The sequence below is a fragment of the Coenobita brevimanus genome, chromosome 15 (assembly GCF_032717465.1).
Source record: "Coenobita brevimanus isolate Jiangsu-jjx chromosome 15, ASM3271746v2, whole genome shotgun sequence".
Classification (NCBI taxonomy): domain Eukaryota; kingdom Metazoa; phylum Arthropoda; class Malacostraca; order Decapoda; family Coenobitidae; genus Coenobita; species Coenobita brevimanus.
Genome location: NC_136968.1, coordinates 26,414,320 through 26,441,564, shown reverse-complemented (window position 1 = coordinate 26,441,564; position 27,245 = coordinate 26,414,320). Strand labels below are relative to the sequence as shown.

The following is a 27,245-nucleotide window of genomic DNA, read 5'->3' as shown; positions in this document are numbered from 1 at the left end:
GAAAACTTTAGGGCTCCTTGCACTTGATGTTGTACCTCAGCCAGCCTTTCCTGAAGACGATTCTCATAGATGGAGGTGTCTGTAGGCAGCTCTTCACAGGTGGTCTTCCCATTAACAAGTCAACGGGTTTACATAACTCATGGTCGAGCATCAATTTTGCAGGTGTGTAGCCGATAGACTCATGGGATGCAGACCGATATGCCATCAACAATACAGGTAATTTCTGGTCTCACTCCATTTGTCCCTCAATCTATGTAGTACTTGGCCAGTTCTTGTCCCAGGGTCCAGTTGAATTTCTCCACCATTCCATCTGACTGTGGCCTTAGTGGGGTTGTCCTGGTCTTCTTGATCCCCAGTAACTTGCAGCGCTCACGGAACACAGAACACTCGAATTTTCTACCTTGGTCTGAATGTAGCTCTTGTGGCATTCCAAAACGACAGAAAAACTGGTCAACCAACATCTGAGCAACAGTCACATCCTCTTGATCGGGGATGAAATAGGCTTCTGGCCAGTTTGTGAAGTAGTCCATGGCGACACATACAGTATATACCGGTTTCCTCCCAGTGAGTGGCAGAGGTCCAGCAATGTCCACGGCGACTCTTTCCATTGGTACACCCACTTGGTACAGGTGGAGAGGGGTGCAACTACGTTTCTTGTGTCCCTTCTTCGTACAATATACATCACAGGCCCAACATCACTCTTCAGCATCCTGATGCATGCCAGCCCAATAGAACTTTAGAGTTTTTTTCATTCCCAGGTGCTCACTAGTGATCTGGTTATGAGACTCATCCAAGATCCCAGACCTCATTTTCTTCAGAATCACCAGTTGCCAGTACTTGCTGAGACCATCGGATGTCTCCCAGTGACGCTCCAGTAGTCTGTTGTTCAAACGAAGGTCCCACTGACTTCAGTAGGTCTTGATTGCAGGGCTGACTCTAGAAACCTCTTCCCAAGATGGTCGTACTGTACTGAACTGCAGCCACTCTAGCACTGATTGTAAATCTTCATCCTCCATCTGCATCCTCTACAGGTGTTCTTCATATGATGCTGGCCCTGTCACTAGAGAATGGCAGCATTTCTTGCTAAGATTCCCATTCTCACTAAACTGGTTGCCGTCTGTTCTTCCGTCTTCTCGCACACTAGTCATCAAGATTCTTCTGCATTTCCTCAGTGGGGGGGGGGCTTCATGAGAAAAAATTGGCTGGTGGTTGCCTCTTGGTACCAACTTTCACTAATTTACCCTCACCTTTTTCATTTGGAGACTCATACTGTAACTGAAGTGTCCCACTTCACCCCATGTCCAACACGCGTTTGTTGAAATGATGGATTTCCTTTCACTCTTCCGTTTTTGCTCCTTCTTCCATTTGTAACAATCCACCTTCTTGTGTCCCAGCTTCCCACAGAACCACCAACTGCCTCCAGTTTTCTCCTTTTCTCTCCTCCAATTGTTGCTATCCACTTTCCCATGTTCTATCTTCTTACAATACCAGCAACTTTCTCTGATCTTCCCCTGTTCCCTCTACCACTTATAGCAGTCCTTTTTCCCATGTCCTGGCTTTTCACAGTACCACCACCTTCCTTCGAAACTGTCCATGTCACGTACCTGTGCCTTTCTTGCCATGAATCCTGCACTAGGACCTGTCTGAAAAGTGGACATACTGGACGTGACAGGACTCAAATTCTACAGCCCTGGCTAGTGCTTCATGCATGCTTCTTGAATGTGCCTGCTTCCCTTGCACTTTCAACTCTGCACTGTCAAAAGCATCAATGAACTGGTCCCTCAGAAGAATAGTCAACAGGTTAGGTGCTGCTCCAGGGAATGCCTTGTATGCCATACTCTCTAGGTCATGAGCAAGCTGCTGTAGGGATTCTCCTCGAGCCCGTACATGGGTCCGGAATCTTGCTCTGTAAACCATATACTGCACTCCAGTACTTCTACTAAGGACTGATAACTGTTCCTCTCCTCTGCTGACTTCTGGCCCAGAAATTCCATTGTGGCACCCTTAAGGCTAGTGGCAAGCTGCACCGCCCTGTCTATCATCCCAACCACTCTGATCAGCAAGTAACTCAGACAGAGCATCTTCCCAAGATACTCTGCCATCAAATTCCTGTGGTTTCTTTTTAACTGGATCCCCATTATAGCCATTCACTTCACTGGTTTGGGGCCTAAAAACTGGGGCATCATTATTTAGTCCAGGACTTAAAACTTCTGCTTTCTGATTATTCATCCATGTAATGCTACCTTTAGATGCTTGATCCATCAAGATTCACCATACACTGCCCATTCTTTTCATATGATTCCTGTACACTAGCCTTAGGCTCAGCAGTGTAATATTTCTCTACAGCCTCAATTTTCTCACTACTTATCTTCACATGGTCAACTACATGCTTCAACCGCCTGTCTACATGCTGTCTGCACTACATCGCAGTTCTCTCATTAATCTTCAGATGGTCGTCAACATGCTTCACCTGGTCGTCTAGATGCTGTCTGAACTCCATCACATTATTGCATACCTCACACTTTTGCTGCTGTAGCTCAACGTATACTTCCTCCTTCAACTGCTGCTGTTTGTCCTTCATTTCCTCCATGAAAGCATCTAGCTGTCCTTGCATCCTCAGTTGTAATTCCCTCCATTGCTCCTGTAATGCCTCTTGAAACTGGTCATATTGGTCTTTCTGTTCTTCATTTTGCGCGTCTAGCTGTTCACTCTGTGCTTGCAATTGTTTTTTATTTATTCATTTTGCGCCTCTAGCTGTTCACTCCGTGCTTGCGACTGTTTTTTTTTATTTTTTCATTTTGTGCCTCTAGCTGTTGACTCTGTGCTTACAACTGTTTTTTTTTAATTTTTTCATTTTGTGACTGTAATTGTCCTTTGAGTTCTTTCTGTCCTTACTGTACTTGTTCATGTAACTGTACACTTTGGGCTTCCAATAGCTTCATGATTGCAGCCAGCGATGCCTGCTGTTGCCTTGCTTGGCCTTGTGTCTGTACACCCTCTGCCTCCATGTTGAAGGTTAGACTCCCTGCAGGACTTGATCCACACCCTGACACCACTGGTATATCCCCGTCCCACACTGGCACAGGCTCCAACAGCAGTAGTACGGTATAGGAAGGACGTTGCCCAGTAAGTTGTTCTTCCTATGGTCAGCCTTACGGTGTACAGCATACAAGATCAGCTGAGACCAAAATAAACACTGGCTTCTTAAGTTCACTGCCTTTGTTTTCCAAATAATTACACTTAATGCCTGCCAACTTCACTTCACTATTTTCACAAGCACCGAAGATACATAAACTTCAACTGCGCTGACACTGAACTACACTCAAACTGAACTGAAAACCAAATGAAACTGCTCATCTCTTCTCCATCCTTATATAAGCTTTCTGTATTCTGAAGTGTTCTACTATTTCTCGACAGTTATCATGCATTCTTTAGGGAGCAATGATTACAATAGTTACAAACTCGGAGACATCCAGGACATGCCAAAGTTTTCTTCCACCGCATAACACTCAAGAATATTGTTCAAACTGTGATAACATTACTTAATTTAACAGTCAGATAAATAAAACATTATAGAGAAAAAGAACACAAAAATTAATGTGCATCTTACAAAATAAATCGCTCAAAAACAGCAGGCTAACTGGCAACTCTGACATGTACGGTAACATACGAGAAACACTGAAAAACTTCCAGACTACCTAACTAGAAAATCTTGCTTCTTAACAACAACAAACAACAATAATAATAATCTGTCTATCTATATACCTAGGCTACTTCCCCCATCGAATGGGAGGTAGCCGAGACAGGACGACACAGTCCCCATTTACTCATCCATTCAAACACGTTCATTCGCATCTTAGCCCCAAAGGGGAGAAGGGACAGATCCTCACCACACCACACCACACAAGGGTCAACTGCGCATTGCAATCAGTGATATCCGCAGCAGGGCCCGACAGCAGAGCTGTCACATCATAATAGTCCCATCCCCTTACCCGCACCTGACCTAACTAGCTGATCAGACCAAATGAGGGAGAATATCCCCTCAGGGCTGTGTCATCATTTATTCATTCACAATTTCTCTCCATTTATTTCTGTCATGCACAGCCACTCTTCCTTGCTCAACAAACATCCCTCTCACATCCAGCGCTCTCATCACACTGTCCATCCATCCTATTTGTGGTCTCCCTCTCAGCCTTACACCTCTCACATCAGATCTAGTTATCTTTTTCACCAATCGCTCATTATCCATTCTCTCCATATGCCCAAACCATCGCAACACCCTCTGCTCAACTCTACCAGCCATCTCCCGAACAACTCCAGTTCTCCTTCGCACTTCATCATTTCGCACTCGATCCATACATGTCACTCCACACATACTCCTCAGACACCTCATCTTCATTACATTCAAACGTTTCCTCTCTGCTACACCCATATTCCATGTTTCAGCCCCATATAACGCAGTCGTTACCACAACACCCTCATACAGCCTTCTCTTTACATCCATTCTAAGCAAACGACATCTAAACACTTTTTTCATTCCTCCCAGCACCCTACCTACTTCATTCATTCTAAACTTCACTTCTGCATCTATTCTTTCATCCACAGCAACATGTGACCCTAAATATTTAAAACACTCTACCTCCTCAAGCAACTCATCATTCAGAACTATATTCATCCTCCTACCATCTACCAACCTCGTACACTTCATCACTTTACTCTTATTTTCATTTACTTTCAATTTCCTCCTATCACACACCCTTCCAAACTCCTCTACCAACTGTCTCAATCTCTCCTCTGAATCAGCCACCAGTGCAGTATCATCTGCAAACAGAAGCTGCTTCAGATTCCACTGTCCACCATCAACAATCACCAGACTCAGACCTCCATCTAAAACTCTTGCATTCACCTCCCTTACAACACCATCGATATAAGTATTAAACAACCAAGACGACATCACACATCCCTGCCGCAGCCCCACTCTCACGGGAAACCAATCACTAACAGCATTTCCCACTCTTACACACGCTCTACTATTTACATAAAAACTTTTCACCCCTTTTAGTAACCTGCCATCAAGTCCATACAATCTTAAAACAGTCCACAAAGCCTCCCTATCAATTCTATCATACGCTTTCTCTAAATCCATGAATGACCAAAACACATCCTTCCCTTTCGCTAAATACTTTTCACACACTTGTCTCACAGCAAACACCTGATCAACGCATCCCCTCCCTCTCCTAAAGCCACACTGCTCATCACCAATCACTCCCTCTGTACCCTCTCTAACTCTCATAATTAACACTCTACCATTCACCTTACCTACAACACTCAACAGACTTATACCCCTAAAGCTAGTGCATTCATACATATCACCCTTGCCTTTATACAACGGGACCACACAAGCACTTGCCCAGTCAATTGGCACCATACCTTTCACAAAGCACATATTCAAGTCTTACTAACCAGTCAACAATAGTCACTCCACCACCTTCAGGCATTCCACAGCACACCCATCCATACCTGAAGCTTTCCCTGTTTTCATCTCCTTTACTGCCTTCTCCACTTCCTCCTTCGTGATCAAAGAATCATTCAACTCTCCAAACACATTTATTCCTTGCACCCTTCCATCCGCCACAATCTCAGCCACCCTTTCCTCCTGTACATTTAACAATCTTTCAAAATACTCTGCCCATCCCTTCTTTACTGCATCCATCTCAATTAACATCCTTCCATCCTCTGCTTTTACTCACTCTTCCTTCTCAGACTCTCCCTTTCGCACCCTTTTCACCTCCTTCCAAAACATTTTCTTATTTTGTTGAAAATTCTCAGTCAGCCACCTACCGAGAATAATAATGATAATAATAATAATAATAATAAGTGGTGCAATGGATGCAACTTCGTCTGACCATTTCCCATAAAAGTGTCTGCAAAACATTACAAGGTAAACGTCTTACATGTAAGGGAGGTAGTTCATTTGTGTTTGCTGGGCTATTATTGTTCTTATAGCTTTTTTTCTTAATTTTGTCCAGTTGTTTTAGCGCAACCTCTCCATTTATGGGGGAGGCGGTGGCTCAATCGGTAGAGAGGTGGCCTGCAATCCTAATGGACTCTGGTTCAAATCCCTGCTGGGGCAAGGAACAGTTTAAAGATTTGAATTTCATTAAATCAGGCTTTACTGATCTATCAGAAGCCCCGCTGACATGTCGTAAAAATACCCCCGCTAATACCAATGCACCAGTCCTGTATGAGACAGCCCTAACATGTTTTCAATATGGACGGTGGGTGTTAGCGCCGAAGTGGTGACATGTGGAGGTGTATGGTATGTAGGAGGAGTGCTGGACCTTGATAACAGGCTGTGAAGCCTATGCCCTGAGTCAGACACATAAAAAAAAAAAAATATCCATTCCATATGACTGAGCAATATTCAAGCCTAGAACGCACATAACCCTTGTAAATTACAGTATAGTTAACTGCTTGCAGTTACGGATTTTTTTTTTTTTTACAATAATCCACATTTCTTTCTTTCAGGCAGTTGTAACAAGTGATGTAACATAAAAAGACATCTCAGGGTACTGCTATGTGAAACACAGATGACTTCCATACTTTTAGCGATAGGGATATTGGTTGCATTGAAGGTAATGCTGGGATCAAGCAATACCTGTCTATTAGTATGTTAGATATATTTTGTTATTCTAGCATAAATGACACCTTGTCATTTTGTTCCCATTCGCTGCTCTTGGATAAAATGGAATTAGGGAGACTGCTGTTCTGCACTGAAAGTTAGAGATATCAATCTTTGTGAATGGGTGTTTAAATATGAAGGAACTGTGAAGCGTTGAGTCATCTGCATACTGAGTGAATGAGATTATGGGTGAGAGACAAGAGATTATTAACCCGCTGCGTCCCTGCAGATTTTTCACTTCTGAACCCCCTCCAATCGCGGCAGATTTTGGATTTTTTTTTTTTATTTGGCTCAAACCTCTGCTTTTTGTGAGAAACAATGGAAAATCACAGAGAAAGTGCTCACCTGGGCCTAGAAGTGGTTTAAACAGGTGACCTTCCGCAAACCTGGTACTGTGTTCTGTGGAGGAGCACAGTGGCTGTCAAGTTTTCTGTGGCAGTGATTAGTATGGGAAACCACTCAGAATAGGTAGATATTTATTGATTTAGTATAAAAAAAAAAAACACGTAGTACAAGAATATATTAGTTTTCAAACAAATATACAGTCTTTATAAGCGTTGTTTCATATAGTGATCACCTGAAAATTACCCAATTCTGGCACATATGACTGACTATGATTTGTTTCAACTTACATTTTATTTTTTCTACTTACATAATACTTTTCCAAACATTATACCCATTTCCACCTTATATAACTGTTATCACATATTTACAGGCTTAACGATTATATTTAGCATGATATTGGTGCAAATTTACAGTGAGTGAACTCGCTATAACTGTTGTTTCATATGACATTCTATTTTTCGACTTATATAATATTTTTCCACTAACATTTCACCCGTTTCCATTTTATAAAACTGTTATGACATATTTACAGGCCTTACGATTATATTTAGCATAATATTAGCGCATATTTACATAGTGAGCAAACTCGCTATGACTGTTGTCTCAACTTACATTCAATTTTTCCACTTACATTATTCTTTTCCACTAACATTATAACAGTTTCCACCTTATATTACTGTTATCGCATACTTAAGACCTTACTATTATAGTGAATCTCAGATTATCACATATTTAGAACACTTAATATCCATCATATCGCAAGCAAACACAGTATCAGTAATGAACTAAGCTCTTTGAAGCAAGGCTCAGTGGAATCCAATGTTGCAATCCACACACTCATACGTTGTGTCTTTTCTCTGAGTGGTTGGTCTCACTTTCGAGTTATGGCAGACGTAACAGTGGCGCTGGGATCTAGGGTGGTTTGGTTGAGGAGGGATGGTGGTAGGGAAGTAGCATGCGGTGAGGCATAGGGGAGTCTGGGAGGCAGTGGCAGGGTGGTGGTGGGGCCTGTCCTCTACATATTTCGCGATGATTTCCCAAGACAGCTCCCTCACAAACCCCTCGAAGGTCTCAGAGGTTCCCGTTGTCATTGCGTGGAGGTAGTGGGCATTCATGACTGTGATATCGAGCAAGTGGAAGAAGAGCTTTTTGTACCACTTCATCGTGGTCCTGGTGCATTCCACATTGGAAATCATGGAGTCAGACTGGTCTACTTGCCTCATGTTGACATTGTAGTCCAGTACCGACTCCAGTTTCCAGACGTGGTGCCTCCTCTCACTGCGGTGAATCACGGAGTCAGTGCGGTGCATCAGGTGGTGGTGTACCATCGACAGGATGAAAAATTCTCTGTGGTTCCATATGGTAGCAAGGATTTTATTTGACTTGAAGAAAACACCTCATTCTTGTCAAGTTTCCTCCCAACATTGATCATATGACGACGGTTTTTCTTTATTATGCCACAGACTCCGGTGTCGTGAAGGTGGAGGTACCTAGCGAGAACGGGGCTAGTGTACTAGCTGTCCAGGTACAGGACGTGACCCTTCACCACGGCCTCAGAGAGGTCAAGACTTCGACCTTCTGTTAAGTCTGTCTGTGCGCCAGTGTACAAGACTATGTCTTGCACATACCAGTCTTACAGTCACACATTACAAAGATCTCTAACCCCAAAAACGGTGTCTCTTGCTGGGTACATACTGGCAAAAAGAAATATTGTCTCTCCACAACACAAGACTCTAATCTGTGACAAGGTCTCTATAAGGACAGAAGGATGAGCAGAACTTTTCACGCAGGTGATCAGATACCATCCTCGTTCTTCTCATTCTATCCGTGTTATTTGCATTAGCAGGATCGTTGGCATTGTAAAAGTGGAGGCGGCTCAGAATTTGCTGAAATCTATTCCAGCCCATTACCTTCCCAAAGAAATGTTTGCTGGTCATAGGGTCCGCAGACCAGTATCCTGGAATTTGTCTTTTCCGTACAATACCCATCAAGAGAACCAGGGCTAAAAAGATAATCATCTCACCTGTGGTAACTGGGTAGTTATACTGGAAGGCGTGCCTGCTTCTCATACCTTCACGCTCACTTTCATGGCGCTGGCTGCTTGTGAATGTGTTGGTTTACTCCACAATCTGCTCCACAAACTCCTCACCAAAGCATAAATGGAAGAAATCCACCCTGGTGGAGCCTGTACGGATTCCAGGAGCCGTGCAGCCAGACTGCCACTCCTCCGTGAAGGAGTGAATGATGGGCGTAAAATCACTCCCATCCTCCCAGTTCCACGTCACACCACCATCTCCAGCCTCGTCTCCACCACTGCCTTCATTGGGGTGTGGAGGAGAGGGTGGTAGGGGTGGCTGGGGAGGTGGAGAGTGGCACCCTTCCCCAGATGCCTCCCTTTCCCCCTCCCCTTTCCCTTCCTTTTCCTTCCTTTCCCCACATCACGGGGCTGTAGGGAGGAAGCACGGGATTCTTGCGGAGAGAAAGAGGTGCTAGGGTGCTGCTGCTCCTCACATGCCCACTGCTCAGGTGTATCACGTACTTGCCCTCCCTCCCTGCTACCACAACTATCTCTTTCACTGCTCACTCCTGTCACACTACTCGCGCCTTCCCTATACAGAGCACAAGCTCCATACCTGATTTTCCTCCTTGCCACCCCTTCAGCTCCCCATGACGAAATCCTTTCCCTCCTGAGCCACGATGTAACACCACATCCTACAACCCCGTCCTCGGCCTCGTCCTCGTGCTACCCTTCCTCTAGGGGTTGGAGAGAGGTGTGTGCAAGTGGCTGGGGTCCAGGCTGGCATTCTCTAGTCTCATGATACATCACATACCACCGCTTCCTCGGAGACAGTACTTCCTCATCAATGCTGCTCGTTTCATCTTCAGGACGCACATAGTCCTTGTCTGCCACATTGTCATTGAATTGGGAATCGCTTTCACCTATGAAGGCATCAAGGGCAGCTTGAATTTCAGCATCAGAGAGACCTCAGTGCGCCATGTCTGTGCTGGGTCACTGTTAACAGGTGAGTGACCGAGACAAGGCTGTGCGCGGGTCGCGCCGGGTCAGGGAGTGTTCCTGCCTGGCAGCAAGTTAAGGAAGGTGTCCCGCATCTACATACCAAAAATCAAGCCCGAAATTTGAAAAATGTGCAAATGACGGAACTCACAATTTCAAATTGCGTGGGTACGTCACCGGTTGTCACCGTGACAAAATGTGGAGACGTACCCATACATCACTGGAACGTGGTGGGTTAATATGAATGAGGAACAGACTCAGAGCTAGGACTAATCCTTGTGGTTTTATCTATCTATCTATCTATCTATCTATCTTTCTATCTATTGCCAAACCCCTCAATCCCATAAAGGGTAGCCACAATCAAATTGCCTCCATGTCACCCAGTCCCCTGCTGTTTCAGTGCCCTGCTCCCAGCTCACACACCCCTCTCACATATACCTCTCCACTTCATCCCTCCATCTCATCCTTGGCCTCCTGTTCTATCTTCCCCCCCTCCACTCCACTCACATATATTCTCGTTAGTCTCACGCTCACGATCCTCTCCACATGACCAGTTCACCTCAATGTGTTTTTCCTAATGCTTTCTGTCACATCCACACCACAATGCTCCTTCACTTCCTCATTTGTCAGTTGTCTCTCCATGTAACTTCACATGCTCCTCTCAAATAACCAATTTTCACTAACCTCACTCTCGACTTGCGTCCTTCCAAGAAAGTCCAAGCTTCACTTCCATACATTAGAGCTGGAATCACAATGCTGTCATGCAGCGACTTTTTTACTTCCATGCTTACTTCCCTGTTCCTTATCACTGCTTTCAAAGAACCAGGAACCTTTCTCATGTAAGATGCTGACATTGAGTGGCATTTGGAATACACATCATTTACTCGTACCTTTACTCTAATATTTCTGTTCCTGGTATATGATTAAATCAGTAGGACAAAAGATGATAGCCTTAGCAAAGGAGCTTGGATAACAGGGAACGGTGCCACAATCTGTCAAAAACTTTAGAAATATCAAGGGTTACTGCATGGGTTTGTCAGAGTTGGTTGACTGACTGATGGACAGTATGAGTAAATAGACTGAGTATATCAACAGTGAATCTTTCGTGGCGAAAACAATATTTTCTATCACTTATTAAGTTGTTGACAACATGTTTAATAATGTGCTTATTAATGACAGTCTCAAATACTTTTCCAAGATGCGATAGCTATTGGTCTATACACAGAAGGATTACGCAGACTTCCTTTCTTTGGAATTGGGTTTATGTTGGATCCGTTAAAGATTTAAGGAATGAATACTTTGGCAAGAACAGGAGCAAGTTCTTGAAAAAATCTTTCCAAAATAATTGGAGGACTTCCACCTGGACGTGGAGCTTTGTTGGTTGTTAAACTGAATCTATTCTGTATCTTTAGTTGAGCAATTTCAGGAGATTCAAATTCAATTACATGAATGTTCTGACTTACTTCCTCTAAAGTAGAATTTCAGGCAGACGTATTGGGAAGAATGTTAGCTTTTCCACGAAGGCCATATACAATGTTTCTATCTAAAGATGTTAGTGGGGGGAATGGGTGATGGCTTGTTAAAGTTACTGTTTGAAAAACTGAGAATTGACCAGAATATTCTATTGGCATTAGGATTATTTGATCGTGTGGATGCTTGGTTGTGATGAAAGTTTGATTTGGTTAGATTTATTACAGCTTTTATGTGGTTTCTATTAATTTTAAATGATTAGGGGATACGGTAGCTTTGGACATTAAATAACAGTAATATGCCAAAGCCTTTTGAGTTGTCGCTCTGGCACAATTGCTGAGGAACCATTTTGGGGAGGCCTGTCATACAATAAACACTTGGCAGGGTATGAACAATTCGATACCAACGTGTATTGTCATTAACGTGGGGCTGGGTAGAATTAATGTCAGAGGAGAAAAACAGACTGCCATGGAATACCAGCAAGGTAATTTCTATATTCCTCCAAGTCAGCCCTATCAAAGTGCTATCTGGTCACCCTGACTGGTTCAGAACGGGTAGGTTTGGGGCAACTAATGAATGAAGCTTTGATGAGATTGTGGTCAGAGGATCCAAATGGTGACAGTTTTTCTGTTTTGTATTGATCTGGCTTATTTGTGGGGAATAGAACCCAGAGGAAAGGCTCTATGGTAAGAATTATCTGGTACTGTGGTTGGCTGTTTTACCAACTTTTCTTTTTATGAAACGAAGTAGGAACCAAACGCCAGGAGCCCACAAACTGTTCCTTCCAGGAAAAAAAAAACAAAAAAAACAGTACAAGAGAGCCGAACTCAAGATCCTTTCATTTAGAGATGCCTGGACACACTGCGTTTGAAAGACTGGAGATCATAGGGAGTAGGAAACAAAGTCAGGGGGAGATAGTTCTAGAACTGACCTGTTGCAAGGACTGCGAGTACCAGTTAACTCTTTAGAGTTGGACAGAAAAAGGATGAGCATTTGTTGCTAGACGGGTGTTACACGCCCGTCGTAGAGGTAGAGGGATGCAAGCAGACAGTTCAGAAGAGCAGTGACCATTGATAAAGTGCTACAAAAGAGATAAAGATGCAACAGTGTGATGAAGAGACAGAGGTTGAAAGGAGCTAGTAAGAGAAGGAGGGTTAATGAGACAAAAAGCCTTTGACTCCACCTTGATCAGAAGAGCTGTATCTGGGGACTCTCCCCACACACGAGAATTGTACTGTACATAGTGGTGAATAAAACTCGTGTAGAAAATCAACCACTGTGCAGGGGTCAAGAAGGTACGGAGTTGGCTTAGCACACCTAATCTCTTGGAAGCAGATTTTACAAGATATGTAATATGATCATTCCACAATAAATCCTGAGGGAATGAAACCCTAGGTATATTTAAGGATGATGTAGGATTGAGCTGGATATTATTAAACTTTAGGGGGTACTCCTGTGGAAGATTTTATTGGGTTGACAGGTGTAAAAAATTATTCTTTAATGCATTAAAAACAGGAAGTTTAATTTTACTGCAGTCAGAGATACGAGCCAAGTCAGACATTAGGTGTGCCATAGGCTCATCCCTTGATTGTTGAATTAACTGCTGAGATGGACGTTGCAGGAACCGAATGGAAAGGTGAAGGGTGGAATCATCAGCAAATGAGTGGAAAGGTTTAGATGAACAGCTTTGAAGTTAACTGATGAATAAAAGGAAGAGAGTTAGTGATAGGACAGAGCCCTGTGGAACACCACTGTTGACAGATCTAGGAGAAGAACGCTGGCTGTCTACAACAGCAACTGTAGAACGACCAGAAAGGAAGCTAGCGATGAAGGCAGTGAGAAGGATGGAAATCGTAAGAGGGCAGTTTGGCAATTAAAGATTTATGCCAGACTCGATCAGGAGCCTTTGAAATGTCAAGTGCAATGGCAAAGCATTTGCCAAAGGCCCTAAAGGAGGATGACCAGGAGTCTGAAAGATAGGTGAGAAGATTGCCAGTGGAGCGTCCCTGATGAAACCCATACCGACAATCAGAAAGATGGTTGTGATAGGAAAGATGCTTTAAATTTTTTCTGTTGAGAATAGACTCGAAAACTTTTGAGACACAGGATGTTAAATCAATTGGACGATAGTTAAAATTCTGGGAATGGTCATAGGGAGTACAAAGGAAACCAAACAGCAACAGACCTACTGGTCCGTTTGAGGCTGCTTGTTAGAGAAAACTATGAGTATGATATGTAGATCTGCAAGTTGAAAGTAAGGATAGTAAACCAAGAAAGCTCTTCCCCACCCACCAAACTCTTCAGTTGAAGCTGGCAAAAAAAAAAAAAAAAAAAAAGTGAGGACCACAATGCAGCATGGAAAAGCTGATATGGAATTTTCATTAGAAAGAATGAAACGTGGTAAACGTCATTGTCCTACTATATCTATACACTGCAAGTTTGGGGAAGGCGGTGGCTGAATCGGTAGAGAGGTTTGCAGTCCTGATGGACCCAGGTTCGAATCCCGGCTGGGGCAGGGAACAGTTTAAGGATTTGTATTTCATAAAAGCAGACTTTTCTGATCTACCAGATGACCCGCCGACATGTCATAAAAGTACCCCCGCTAATACCAATACACCAATCCTGCATGAGACAGCCCTAGCATGTCTTCAATATGGATGGTGGGTGTTAGCACCGAGGTGGTGACATGTGGAGGTGTAGGAGAGCTACTGAGCCTTGGGATAGGCTACTGCCCCCGAGATATAGGCCCTGAAGCCTTTGCCCAGAGACAGACACATAGAAAAATAAGAATAAGCTACAGTTATCATAAATTACATAGTATTTCCCCATTATAGTTTCATCACGATCTGAAATAGAGAAAAACAGCTTACATTATTATTCAGTCATGAAGGGTTTGCTGAGGATTTGAAGCAAGATACTCATCCAGGCAATTTATTCCAAGTAACAACCTTGTCAAAGAAAAAGTGCTTCGCTTCATTAGATTGGAAATCCTTTCCAATAATCTTGTACCTATTACCTCTAGTATACAGTAGTTTGAACGATCATTGGCAAAGTACTTGTCAACATCCATATTATCGATTCCTTTAATAATCTTCAATACTTGAATCACATTCCCTCGTAGTCTGCGTTTGATAGGTTAAATATCTTTATCTCATTTAATCGCTCATCGTATGATTTGTTCTTCAGTCTGGGTATCATTTTTGTTACTCGTTGCTGCACTATCTCTAATTTCGCTATGTTTTTCCTGTAATACGTGACCAGAACTGCACACAGTATCCTAGATGTGGATGCACCAAGGAATTGCACAGGGTAAGAATTATGTTTTCAGATTTGAACTAAATGATCTACCTATAAATCCAACTAGTTTGTTAGCTTCTTTATAGCTTCTGTGCACAGTTTACTTGGCTTAAGATCATCTGTTACAATTAATCGTAGAGTCTTTTCATGGTTTACATTCATGAGTTGAGAATGACTCATTGTGTAACTACTGTACATTTTTCATTTTTACTTCCAATATTTAGAACTTTGCATTTACCGATATTAAAACCAATTTGCAACGTTCCAGTAGACTGTAGCACCAGTCGGGCAGGGCAGTACTCCCGAGGTGGATGGAAAGCTGATGACAGGGAGTGCTGGAGCTCCCGTTTCATCAGCCCTCAGGACTAGTTCCTGACCATCCCCCTTTCCTGAACTTTTTCAGTGTCTCAGTTACACAGAGAGTAGGCCAGCATGCTCTCCAGTACAAATTTCTCTAACTATCTACACCAAACTATATGCACAGTACACACTACACTTCCTATTCAAAATTCAACTAAAATGGCGTCTCATCACCAAGCCTCGGAGTCCCAAGGGGGGGAGGGGACCATAAATGCCCCCACCATCCGCCCCTCTCCCGGTGACGACTTGAGGTGCCTGGAACCACTGTCTGACTCTCTTCTTCTTCATTTATGCAACATTCGCGGCCTTTCCTCTAACTTTCGCTCTGTTGAGCACCACCTCTCCTCCTCTAAACCTCACCTTCTTTTTCTAACTGAGACTCAGCTGTTTGAGGCAACTGACAGCAAACCCTTTTCTGTATCCTCCTACTTTCTCTATACTCATTTCAAAGCCAAAGGTGGCTGTTGTGTATATATACGCAACGACTTATCTTGCTCTTGTGTTCCTGAACTCGATTCTTCTGAATTCTCTACACTCTGGCTTCGGCTTTCCTGTCATTCTCTGACTAAATATATCTGTGCTGTTTACTTATCCCCTAATTCTACTGACAATCAAAAATTCTTCGACTATCTTACTTCTACGATGGAACACATTCTATCCATTTCTCCTTTCTCTGAAATCTCCATTCTAGAAGATTTCAATGTTCACCACCACCTTTGGCTCTCCTCTCCTTTCACGGATCCACCTGGTGAACAAGCCTACATCTATTCTATCCTTAATGACCTAGAGCAGCTTGTACAGCACCCTACCCGTATCCTTGACCACCTTGGAGAGAGCTCCAACATACTTGACCTCTTTCTCACAACTAATCCTTCTGCTTACTCTGTTAATCTTTTCTCTCTGTTGGGCTCCTCCAATCACAACCTTATTACCTTAACCTGTCCTATCACTACGGTACAGCCTGTGGACCCTCCAGGGAAACGTCGTTTGTGGCATTTTGGAGCCGCGGACTGGGAGGCCCTCAGGCAGTACTTCTTTGATTTTCCCTGGAATGATTATTGCTTCCATGGCCGAGAGCCATCTGAGCGTGCCTTGCTCATTACGGAGGTTATTCTCTCGGGCATGGAAGCATACATTCCTTTCTCATTTCCTTTGACTAACGCAAGAAAGCCTTGGTTTAATCACGCTTGTTCTAATGCTGTCTGCAACAAGGAGAGGGCCTACAAAAGGTACTGGAGCCAACCCACCCCTGAATCACATCATCTTTACGTTTCTGCCCGGAATCGTGCTAAGTCTGTTCTTCGCTCTGCTAAAAATAATTTCATCCATACTAAATGCTCTCAACTCTCCAACTCGAATTCTTCCCGCTCCTTCTGGCACCTTGCCAAAATCTTTCTAACAACTTTACCTCATCATCTTTCCCTCCTCTTTTCTACTCTGATGGTTCTGTAGCTATTTCTTCTACTGATAAAGCAGATCTCTTCACACAGACTTTCTCCTTCAATTCCACCTTAGACGATTCCGGTGCTGTTCCTCCATCACTTCCTCTGACTTCCTCATGGCTGACATTAAAATTTTTTTCAGTTGATGTATTTTCTGCCATCACTGGCCTCAGTACTAACAAGGCATATGGGCCTGATGGGGTCCCTCCTGTTGTTCTCAAGAACTGTGCTTCTGTGCTTACACCCTGCCTAGGCAAACTCTTTCACCTTTGTCTGTCAACTTGTACCTTTCCTTCTTGCTGGAAGTTTGCTCTCATTCAGCCAGTCCCAAAGAAGGGTGACCACTCCCAACCCTCCAACTATCGTCCAATTGCTTTAACGTCCTGTATTTCAAAAGTTTTCGAGTCAATTCTCAACAGAAAAATTTTTAGGCATCTTTCGTATCACAACCTTCTTTCCGATCATCAGTACGGGTTCCATCAGGGACGCTCCACTGGCGATCTTCTCACCTACCTTTCAGACTCCTCGTCATCCTCCTTTCGGGACTTTGGCAACAGCTTTGCCATTGCACTTGACATCTCAAAGGCTTTCGATCGAGTCTGGCATAAATCTTTAATTTCCAAACTGCCCTCTTACGGTTTCTATCCTTCTATCTGTGCCTTCATCGCTAGCTTCCTTTCTGGTTGTTCTATAGCCGCTGTTGTAGACGGCCATCGTTCTTCTCCTAGATCTATCAACAGTGGTGTTCCTCAGGGCTCTGTCCTATCACCAACTCTCTTCCTTTTATTCATCAATGATCTTCTAAGCTGTACATCTAACCCTATCCACTCATACGCTGATGACTTCACCCTTCACCTTTCCATTCGGTTCCCGCAACGCCCATCTCAACAGTTTCTTCAACAAACAAGGAATGAGGCTATGGCACACCTAATGTCTGACTTGGCTCGTATCTCTGACTGGGATAAAAATAATATGGTTGTTTTTAATGCATCTAAGACTCAGTTCTTACACCTGTCAACCCGACAAAATCTTCCACAGGTATACCCACTAATGTTTAATAATATTCAGCTTAATCCTGCATCATCCTTGAACATACCTGGGGTTTCATTTACGTGGGACTTATCTTGGATAGATCATATTACATCTCTTGTAAAATCTGCTTCCAAGAGATTGGGTGTGCTAAGCCAACTCCTCTCTTTCTTTACCCCTGCTCAATTGTTGACTCTATACAGGGGTTTTATCCGCCCCTGTGTGGAGTACAACTCTCATGTGTGGGGAGGCTCCCCACATACAGCTCTTCTCAATAGGGTGGAGTCAAAGGCTTTTCGTCTCTAACTTTCCTCCTCTTACTGACTCCCTTGAACCTCTGTCTCTTCGCCGCACTGTTGCATCTTTATCTCTTTTCTATCGCTACTTTAATGGTCACTGCTCCTCTGAACTGTCTGCTTGCATTCCTCCACCTCTACGACGGGCACATAGCACCCGTCTGGCAGCAAACTCTCATCTCTTTTCTGTCCAGCTCTCTAATGCAAGAGTTAACCGTTACTCCCAGTCTTTCATTTATGCAACAGGTCAGCTCTGGAACTGTCTCCCTCTGTCTGTATTTCCTGCTGCCTATGATCTCCAGTCTTTCAAACGCAGTGTGTCCAGGTATCTCAAAATGATCGGATCTTGAATTTGGCTCTCTATTGTATTTTGTTTTTCTCTTGGAGGGAACTGTTACTGCGGGCTGATGGCCTTTGGTTCCTTCTTCCTCGCATAAAAAAAAATAAAAATAAGCAATTTATCAAGATCCTCTTGAATCAGTATTCTTTGTTCTGGGGTATCTGCTCTATTATCAATCTTCGTATCATCTGCAAATTTTTGATAATTTACAAAACACGCCTTCATCAATGTCTTCTGCACAAATCACTTAATAGAACAGGACCCAAAACTGAGCCTTGCGGTACTCCACTTATAACATTTTCCAGTCTGATTCCTTACCATTGATTACAACTCTTTGTTTACGATTCGTAAGCCAGCTTTCAATCCATCTTAGTACACTGTCACCGATACCATACACGCACATTTTCTCGACAAGTGGAATATGTGGAACCTTATCAGATGCTTTTTTGAAATCAAGGTAAATGACATAGACTGATTTAGTGCTGTTGTACATGTTGGTAGTATCATTGAAAAAATCAAGTACATTAGTAAGACATGAACGCTTATTTCGGAATCCGTGCTGAGAGTCTTTGATGAGAGTGTTCTGCTCTAAATGCTTGACCAATTTACCTCTAATACTGGTTTCTATCAACCTGCAAACAACTGATGTTAGGCTTTTTGTTCGGTAATTGCTGGGTTGAGATTTGTCTCCCTTTTTGAATATCGGAGTTACATTAGCTAATTTCCAACCACTTGGTACAGTGCCGTTTCTGAGAGATATACTGAATATATGTGTAAAGGGTTTCACTACTTCATCCTTTGCCTCCATTAAGAGTCTTGGAGATATTCTATCTGGTCCTGGTGTTCTATTAATCTTTAGTTTATTCAGTGAAAGGAGTACATATCTCACACTGTTAATTATTTCTTTGAGTGTGTTTTCTTCATCTACATGTGCATAGGACAATGTTTGGACTGAGCATTGACTTTCTGCTGTAAATACCGATGTAAAGAAATATATTAAGAATTTTAGCAATCTCGGATTCATCATTTGTATGATTACCATCTGCTGATACTAGTGGTCCTATTGCTGGAGTTAATATTTTCTTATTTCTGATATAACTGAAAAATTCTTTTAGGTTTGATTTCCTGATGCTTGCAATATGCACTTCAATGTTTTTCTTTGTTTTTAAAATGTAGTATAGTGCCACAGGGGGAGATCCGACACCAACACAAGGAGCCCATAGAGGAGCAACAACAGCGCGCCGGGACTCGGGGCAACAACGACATAAGTCCACCCAGGCTGCGTGCCCCTATGACCCGGAGCTTGCCTGCCGCCACCATAGCAGGAATATCAGACTACCTTCTGGGCGAGCCTTCCCCAACCAACATCAGGGTGGAGCTGTTCCTCCAGCTCCTGCCAGCACCACTGAGACGGCCGGTAGCCGCTCAGCCCTCCTGAAGGAGATGGCCTGTAGCTGGTCTGAGGGAAATAAGGAGACGGCCTGTAGCTGCTCCCACCTTCGTCAGGAGACGGCCTGAAGCCGCTCTGTAGGTGCCCTTCTAGAGACGGCCTGTAGCTGCTCAATCCTCCTGAATGAGACGGCCTGTAACTGCTGAACCCTCCTGAAGGAGATGGCCTGTAGCCGCTCTGAGGGACATCAGGAGACAGCCTGCAGCTACTCTCGCCTTCGTCAGAAGACGGCCTGTAGCCGCTCTGAAGGTGCCCTTCTTGAGATGGCATGTAGCTGCTCAACCCTCCTGAAGGAGATGGCCTGTAGCCACTCTTAGGGAAAGTAGGAGACAGCCTGTAGCCGCTCCGAAGTTTTTTTTTCTTTATGTGTCTGACTCTGGGCAAAGGCTTCAGGGCCTATATTTCGAGGTCAGTAGCCTATCCCAAGACCCAATAGTCCTACACCTCCACATGTCACCACTTCGGCGCTAACACCCATCGTCCATATTGAATTCATGCTAGGGCTGTCTCATACAGGACTGGTGTATTGGTATTAGCGAGGGTTCTTTTATGACATGTTGGCAGGTCATCTGGTAGATCAGGAATGTCTGCTTTTTTATGAAATTCAAATACTTAAACTGTTCCCTGCCCCAGCTGGGATTCGAACCTGGGTCCATCAGGACTGCAGGCCGCCTCTCTACCGATTCAGCCACTGCCTCCCCCCTTGGGTCTGCTGGTAGCTGCTCCCTCCCCCAGGCCACGGCCAGTAGCCGGGCCCTACGGCAGGAGATGGCCGGTAGCCGCTCCTCCGTCAGGAGCTGACTCCTGTTCTCCACCCCATGACACAGAGGGAGTCCCCAGCCTGGAAGAGTACTGGAGAGGCCCCGTGATTTCCCCCGGCCTCTGCTCCCTGCGACCAGCTCTGGAGAGGACCCACCTGACGGACCCCAATGTAGGCCGGTGCCGCAGCCCCTTCCTGACGGCACCGCCGAGCACTGGGGACCGCAGCTCTCTGGAACCCCAGACCACCCCAAGGACTCCCGGGTGGGATCTCCCCACATCCCAACGCCAAAGATCATCCTCCATCAGGCGCCTGAGCGAGAAGTTCAGGCAGTTGTACAGCCCGAGCCATGAGGGCCGTGCTCCCACCCCCAGCCCTGAAACCCCGGGGCCTTTTGCAACCCGCAGCCCCGGATGAGAGAGGACGCCCCTGCGTGTGATCCCGTGGCCTCTGGATGTGGAGGCCCCTGGCGGAACCCAGCCACGCCGGTAGTAAGCCTGTGACACCTCCACTGCCCTTGTACCTGACCGCCATGACGCCCAGATCTGAAAGGAGTGACAGTTATAGCAGAGTGTCCATGACACAGTGACATGGAGGCAGAGCAGTGAACTAACTACATAACGGAAGTCAGTGATAATACCAAAGTGGTGGAGCGAGTAAGAGTGATAGTGCAATCGTGAACACAGCCATACAGTGAGAAACGGGTCTATTATAGTGAATACGCTACAATCTGATGACACCTCCTAGTATTAAAACCACACCCAGACCCCAGTGCCAAAGAAACACTTACCAACAGTGAAACAATACTAGCTACTCCAAGAATATATAAAACTTAGACTTCCTATAACTGATAATACATAAACCTCTGCCCCAAGTGCTATTCATTTTGACCCAAGCAGTATCCTGCGTGATACTGATAACCCATATCTAGACGTAAGAGTTGTAATTGTCCAGTGTATATGTATTCATGACATCTACCCTTTCCACTGTACAAGTTTGTAATAAACGTGTAAGGTTGTTGCCTTGAGTTTTTGTGTCCTGCCTCTCTCCTATTTGTCTAAGCTCCGGTCTAGAAAGAGAACCCCACTACACACTAGGCATTTACGGGATAGGAAGCCGGCCCCTAAAACACTTGGCATTGCACTGGTGGACAGCGGTGGCTCTTGACCCGGGCATACGAGAGAGGTAATCAGGAAACTCTGAAAAATGGCAACCAAACCGCATGTGCAATTACCTAAGTTCGACCCCGAACAGTATGATGTCCACACATACCTGGCAATTATTAAACCTTTGCTAGATAGTGGTTTCGAGCATGACAAGCAGAAAATTGCAGTCACTCTCCCACTACTGGGCAAAGCGGCAGCTAATATAGCACCCAAGATCGTCCCGGGGCTCACCTAGCAGAATTTCACGAAACTCGTGATCCAAGCCATCACCCCATCACAAGGTAAAGTGGTGGCACTATCCCAACTGGATAGTTTAACTGTCGATGGCAGCTTAGATGATACTCTAATCCAGGTGAGACGCCTGGTCACTGCTGCCTACCCGGAGGCGGATGATGAAACCCAGGAGCAACACACCTTTAATACTCTTCTGAGAGTGCTCCCCAGCATAGTCAAAGGCACTTTACGATCCATGACCCGACTGGAGACATGGATAAGGACGTTCAACTAATACGTCGCCTCTGACCTCCCACCCTGCACCCCAACAAATCAACATGGTAAGAAAGTTTCCCAGAAAGATTCCGGCTCCCCCAGTCAAGCCACGTCTGCCTATGCCCCGTACCAGCCCCACCCCAGCACCCAGCCCGCCAAGGGCACACCCCACCCACTGGTGCCCCAGTCACAGGGAGAACCCCAACCTCATCCTAGTTATCCCCTGGGAATTTTCCGCGTGTAGCTCCAGGAGCCCACTGCACGATATCAGAGATCAATTAAAAGCTGCACGAAGAAAAACTACCACCCCAGGCCAACGCAAAGCTTCCTCTCCAGAGGATGAGGTAACAGAGGACTAACCTGCACCCATGGAGGAGACCGACCCCAGGGAACAGGAGCCAGAGCAAATAGAAGGAGGCCCCACACAGTTGGATTTTTAGGACCACCCCCGCACCTTCCCACAGTGACGGGGGCCATTTCCCCCAAATATCGCCCCAAATATCGCTTCACAAGATGAAGCTGAACGGGGTGAAAGCCAGACTTCTGGTTGATATGGGAACGGCCAGATCCTGCCTGTATAGCCACTACTTCTCCCGTCACAAAACGACCTTTGGCCCGTTACTCCCAATGGCTACTCACCTTGTGGATGTGGGGGATGGCCCCCTGCCAATCCGTGGGGAAACACGGGCCCTGCGCATCAACACCCATCAACCGGTGTTGACCCAGCATCACTTCATAATATTCGACTCTTCCTGCCGCAATTACGACGGATAGCTGGGGTTGGACCTGTTGCAGAAGTTAGGAGCCACTATTGATTCCCACTACAGACAGCTTCAGTTCCAAAAATCACCCAACGCCCCTCCTTTGGGCCGTCTGCACGTGCACGCCCCAGCCCCGGCCGGACTCTGCCCCCCCTCCTCCCCTCCTTTCCCCTTCCCCCCTACTGCCCCCTCCCCCCTTCTTTTCCTGCCACCATTTCTTCCACCATCACCATTCCCCCCTACCATGAAGCCTGGGTGCCCCTCAACTGCCCCTCCGGCACCTCTGTCCTGTTCTCCCCATTCCTGCCTTCTGGAACCCTCTCGGCCTGCCTTCTGCCCCTAATTTTCCTTCCCCCGCATCACACGGCAGTCCGGATTGCCAACCTTGCCCCCTCACCCCTCCCCCTCCCTAAAGAGCTCATAATCAGAGAGACGGAGGAAGCCGAGCCCTGTGTCCCCTCCCCCTCCCACTTCCCCACCCCCCTGCCCCCCATCCCCGACCATCTCTCCGCTCACCAATCAGACACCCTCCACCGCCTCCTCCTTGATTTCCAGGATCTGTTCGTAGCAGGACCAGCCGACACTGGACACACCACCTACCTGGCTCACAAGTTTTATACGAAACAGCAGGAAGAGGAAGACCGCCAGGTACAGGAGATGATCGAAACTGGAGTCGTCCCCCCCTCCACCAGCCCCTGGTCCTCCCCCGTCGTCCTCATGAAAAAAAAAGATGGCACGATGCAGTTGTGTGTCGACTACCGCAGGCTTAATGATGTAATCACCAAGGATGCCACTCCACTCCTGCCCATAGACAACTCTCTGGATTCCCTATATGGTGCCTCCTGGTTTTCTACCCCTGACCTCCAGTCAGGATATTAATAGGTCCTGGTGCGCCCGGAGGAAAGAGGTAGAACCGCCTTCTCGACCAGGAATGGGAAACATTATGAATTTAATGTTTTGCCCTTTGGCCTCTGTAATGCCCTTGCAACCTTCTCCAGGTTAATGGAATCCGTCCTCAGCGGCCTCATGTGGGAGATCTGTCTCCCATGCTTGGATGATGTCATAGCTTTCAGCCAGACCTGGGCCGACCACCTGCAGTGCCTCCACCTGCTTTTCACCAGGATCTGACAGGCAGGCCTCAAACTCCTGCCCACCAAGTGTGTCCTGGCCACCAGAACCGTCTCATTCCTGGAGCATGTCATCTCCCAGGCTGGCATATCTCCCGACCCAGACAAACTCCTCCCATCACGGACATACCCCCCACCACAAGACATTCACGGGATTCGAGCCTTTCTCAGCCAGACGTCCTACTACCGCTGTTTTGTGAAGGGGTTCGCCGACATTGTCAAGCTGCTCCACGACCTGACTCGTAAGAGAGAACCATTCCTCTGGACGGACGAGAGATGAGCCACCTTCCAACAACTTAAGGATAAGCTTGTTTCTTCCCACATGGTGGCCTTTCCCAATTATGCCCTCCCAGTCTGGCTCTATACAGATGTTTCCCTAATTGCAATCGGCGCTGTGCTGGTGTAAGTTCAAGAGGGCCGCAAGCACATCATCGCCTGCACCAGCCATACCCTCAATCAGGCGGAAAAAAATTATGCCGCCACCAAGAGAGAGTGCCTAGGCATCATCTGGGCACTTGAGCACTTACGAGCATACGTTTCTGGGACCCAAGTCACCATCATCCCTGATCACCAGTCCCTCCAGTGGTTGTGGCAGTCTGACACTCACAATGCCCAGCTCATCTGATGATGCGAAACCCTGGAGAAATTCAACTATGAAATCTCGTACTGCCCCGGCAAACTCCACACCAACGCAGATGCTCTCTCTCGGCTCCCCATCCACGCCGCCCAGCCGGCACCAGTCCTCCTCCAGCAGTGGCATCGCAAAGAGAGACCTCCCTGGATCCCCCAGCACCTTTTAAAGAAACTGTATCGCCAGGACGACCACTTACTTACCCCATCAGGGCATATCCTACTAGCCCCCGATGCCGCCCATGACGCCCTACGACACCTGCACACCCACAAAGGCATTCACCTGGGCACGAAGAAACTACTGCAGGTCTTCAATGACACCTACTGGGTGCCAAATCCTTCCGCCCTTGCCAAGGAAATTATCCAAACCTGCCGAGCGTGTGCCCTCGGTAAAGACATCACCCATACAGCAGGTTCATCAGGCCATATTACCGCCCACAAACCTTGGCAGCTGTTGGCGATCAACGTGGTGGGACCCTTACCTCCAAAATCATGCTATAGGTATGTGATCACTTTCGTCAACACGTACTCTAAATTCGTCGTGGCCTGCCCAGCAAAGGATCACCAAGCTATTGCAGTGGCCGACGCCCTAATTTGGCACGTGTTCCCATACTTTGGCATCCCGCAAGCGATCCACACAGATAACGCACCCAAGTTCACAAGTAAGATCTGGGAAAAGCTGGCCCATATCTTCGGTTATAACATCTCCCACTCATCCCCTTACTGGCCCCAAGGATATGCCATATGTGAGCGCAGCCATCACACACTGATGAATCAGCTCCGCACCCGGATAGAAGGCACCAAAGACGACGACTGGCCCGCCCATGTAAAAACTGTGCGATGAGGCATCAATTCCTGCCCCTGAGAGGATGGAATTTCACCATTTGAACGAGTTTTCGGGGAAACACCCCTCCTCCTGCCCCTTCAGCAGCATTTGCAACCCCCCATCTCAACCCCCACAACAGACCCATTACACCATCTAAAATTCCACCTGACCCACCTCCAAAGCAACCCGGACCTCTGCCCGACACCCCTCCAACCCCTACAGGCCGGGCGACACGGTTATGATAGCCAAGCTCCCCACCCCCAACAAACTCGCGGCGCACTTCACAGGACCCCACACCATCATCTGCATCCCTAACCCCTATCAGGTAACCGTCGAGTACCACGGCACTCCCCTCACCCTCCAAAACCGGCATGTGTGCCCCTTTCACACTCTTGCTCCCACTGCCTGGCCACATGCCCCATCCCACCCACTACCCCTGCGCTGTCCCCCCCTACCACTACGACTGCTACATCTCCCCCTCCCCCTTTCTCTCTCCCTCCCCCTCCCCCTCCCCCACCGCCTCCACCTCACCTTCCGTCATGCCACATCGCACCTCACCTGACAACCCACTGATGCCACCAACTCCCCACCGCTCCCCCACCTCCTCGCTACCCGCCACCTCTTCTTTCATGCCCAGCACCCCCGCCCACACCCCCGCAATGCCCACCACACCCCCTCCCCAGCCACCTCCCACCACCGCCCCTGCAACTCCCAGCCCGCCGCCTGCACACACACCCAACTCAACCTGCGCCGCCCACGTCCCCACGATGTCACCACCCACTCACCCTACACCCCGCTCCCCGTGCCATGCCACCCACACCTCTACCACCCCACAGCCGCCCTCGCATGCCCCCCGCACCTCACACACACACCAACACTGTACACCCACATCACCACCCACACCCACCCTCAAAACAACCATCACACGCTCCGGTCACCTCTCCTGCCCACCCGCCTGATACACCCACTCTCCCACACCACCCACCTGGCCATTATATCACACACCTACCCCTGCCCTAAATCATTTCACACTCATGATACACCAAGCACAAATCCCGGCCACCTATACTCCCCAGAGACACCACACCGCATTACCCCGGCATAAAACCCCGCACTCACCGTCCGCCTCCAGCATTCGACACATCCCTGCACTGAGGACAACAACCTGTGCCATGAAGATTCGGTGAGCCATATGGGAACCACCCCTTGAATGGAAACGAGTCCAAGGACCTCACCACCTCCTACAACTCCTCCGCTCCTCCACCGACTCATCCACTCTCTTCCTCACCTGCGACGAACAACAAGATGAGAACTCCGCCACCGCAGCCTGGCACGCCCTTCTCCAACACCTAGCCAGTCTACAATACCTACGACACCAAAGTTTACCACCTCCAGTCACAGAGACGTGACTTATTCCTAGCAGGCGGTGGTAAAATGCAGTATAATGCCACTGGGGGTGACCCAACACCCCCACAAGGAGCCCATAGAGGAGCAATGACAGAGCGCCGGGACCCAGAGCAAGAATGGCATAAGTCCGCCTTGGCCACGCGACCCTATGACCCAGAGCTTGCCCGCCGCCACCATAACAGTAATACCAGACTACCTTCTGGGCGAGCCTTCCCCAACCAACATCGAGGTGGAGCTGCTCCTCCAGCTTCTGCCAGCACCCCTGAGATGGCCAGTAGCTGCTCAACGCTCCTGAAGGAGACGGCCTGTAGCCAGTCAGAGGGAAATAAGGAGATGGCCTGCAGCCGCTCCT

General features: G+C 46.7%; 1 protein-coding gene across 1 annotated transcript; it reads left to right on the top strand.

The window, feature by feature from the left end:
- Positions 1–20,941: 20,941 nt before the first annotated feature.
- Positions 20,942–25,504, top strand: LOC145390710 (uncharacterized). The gene is made up of 5 exons (XM_080265503.1): positions 20,942–21,072; positions 22,330–22,486; positions 23,459–23,551; positions 24,113–24,272; positions 24,726–25,504. Exons 1-5 carry the CDS (start codon positions 20,942–20,944, stop codon positions 25,502–25,504), a joined length of 1,320 nt encoding a protein of 439 aa, XP_080121629.1.
- Positions 25,505–27,245: the final 1,741 nt, after the last annotated feature.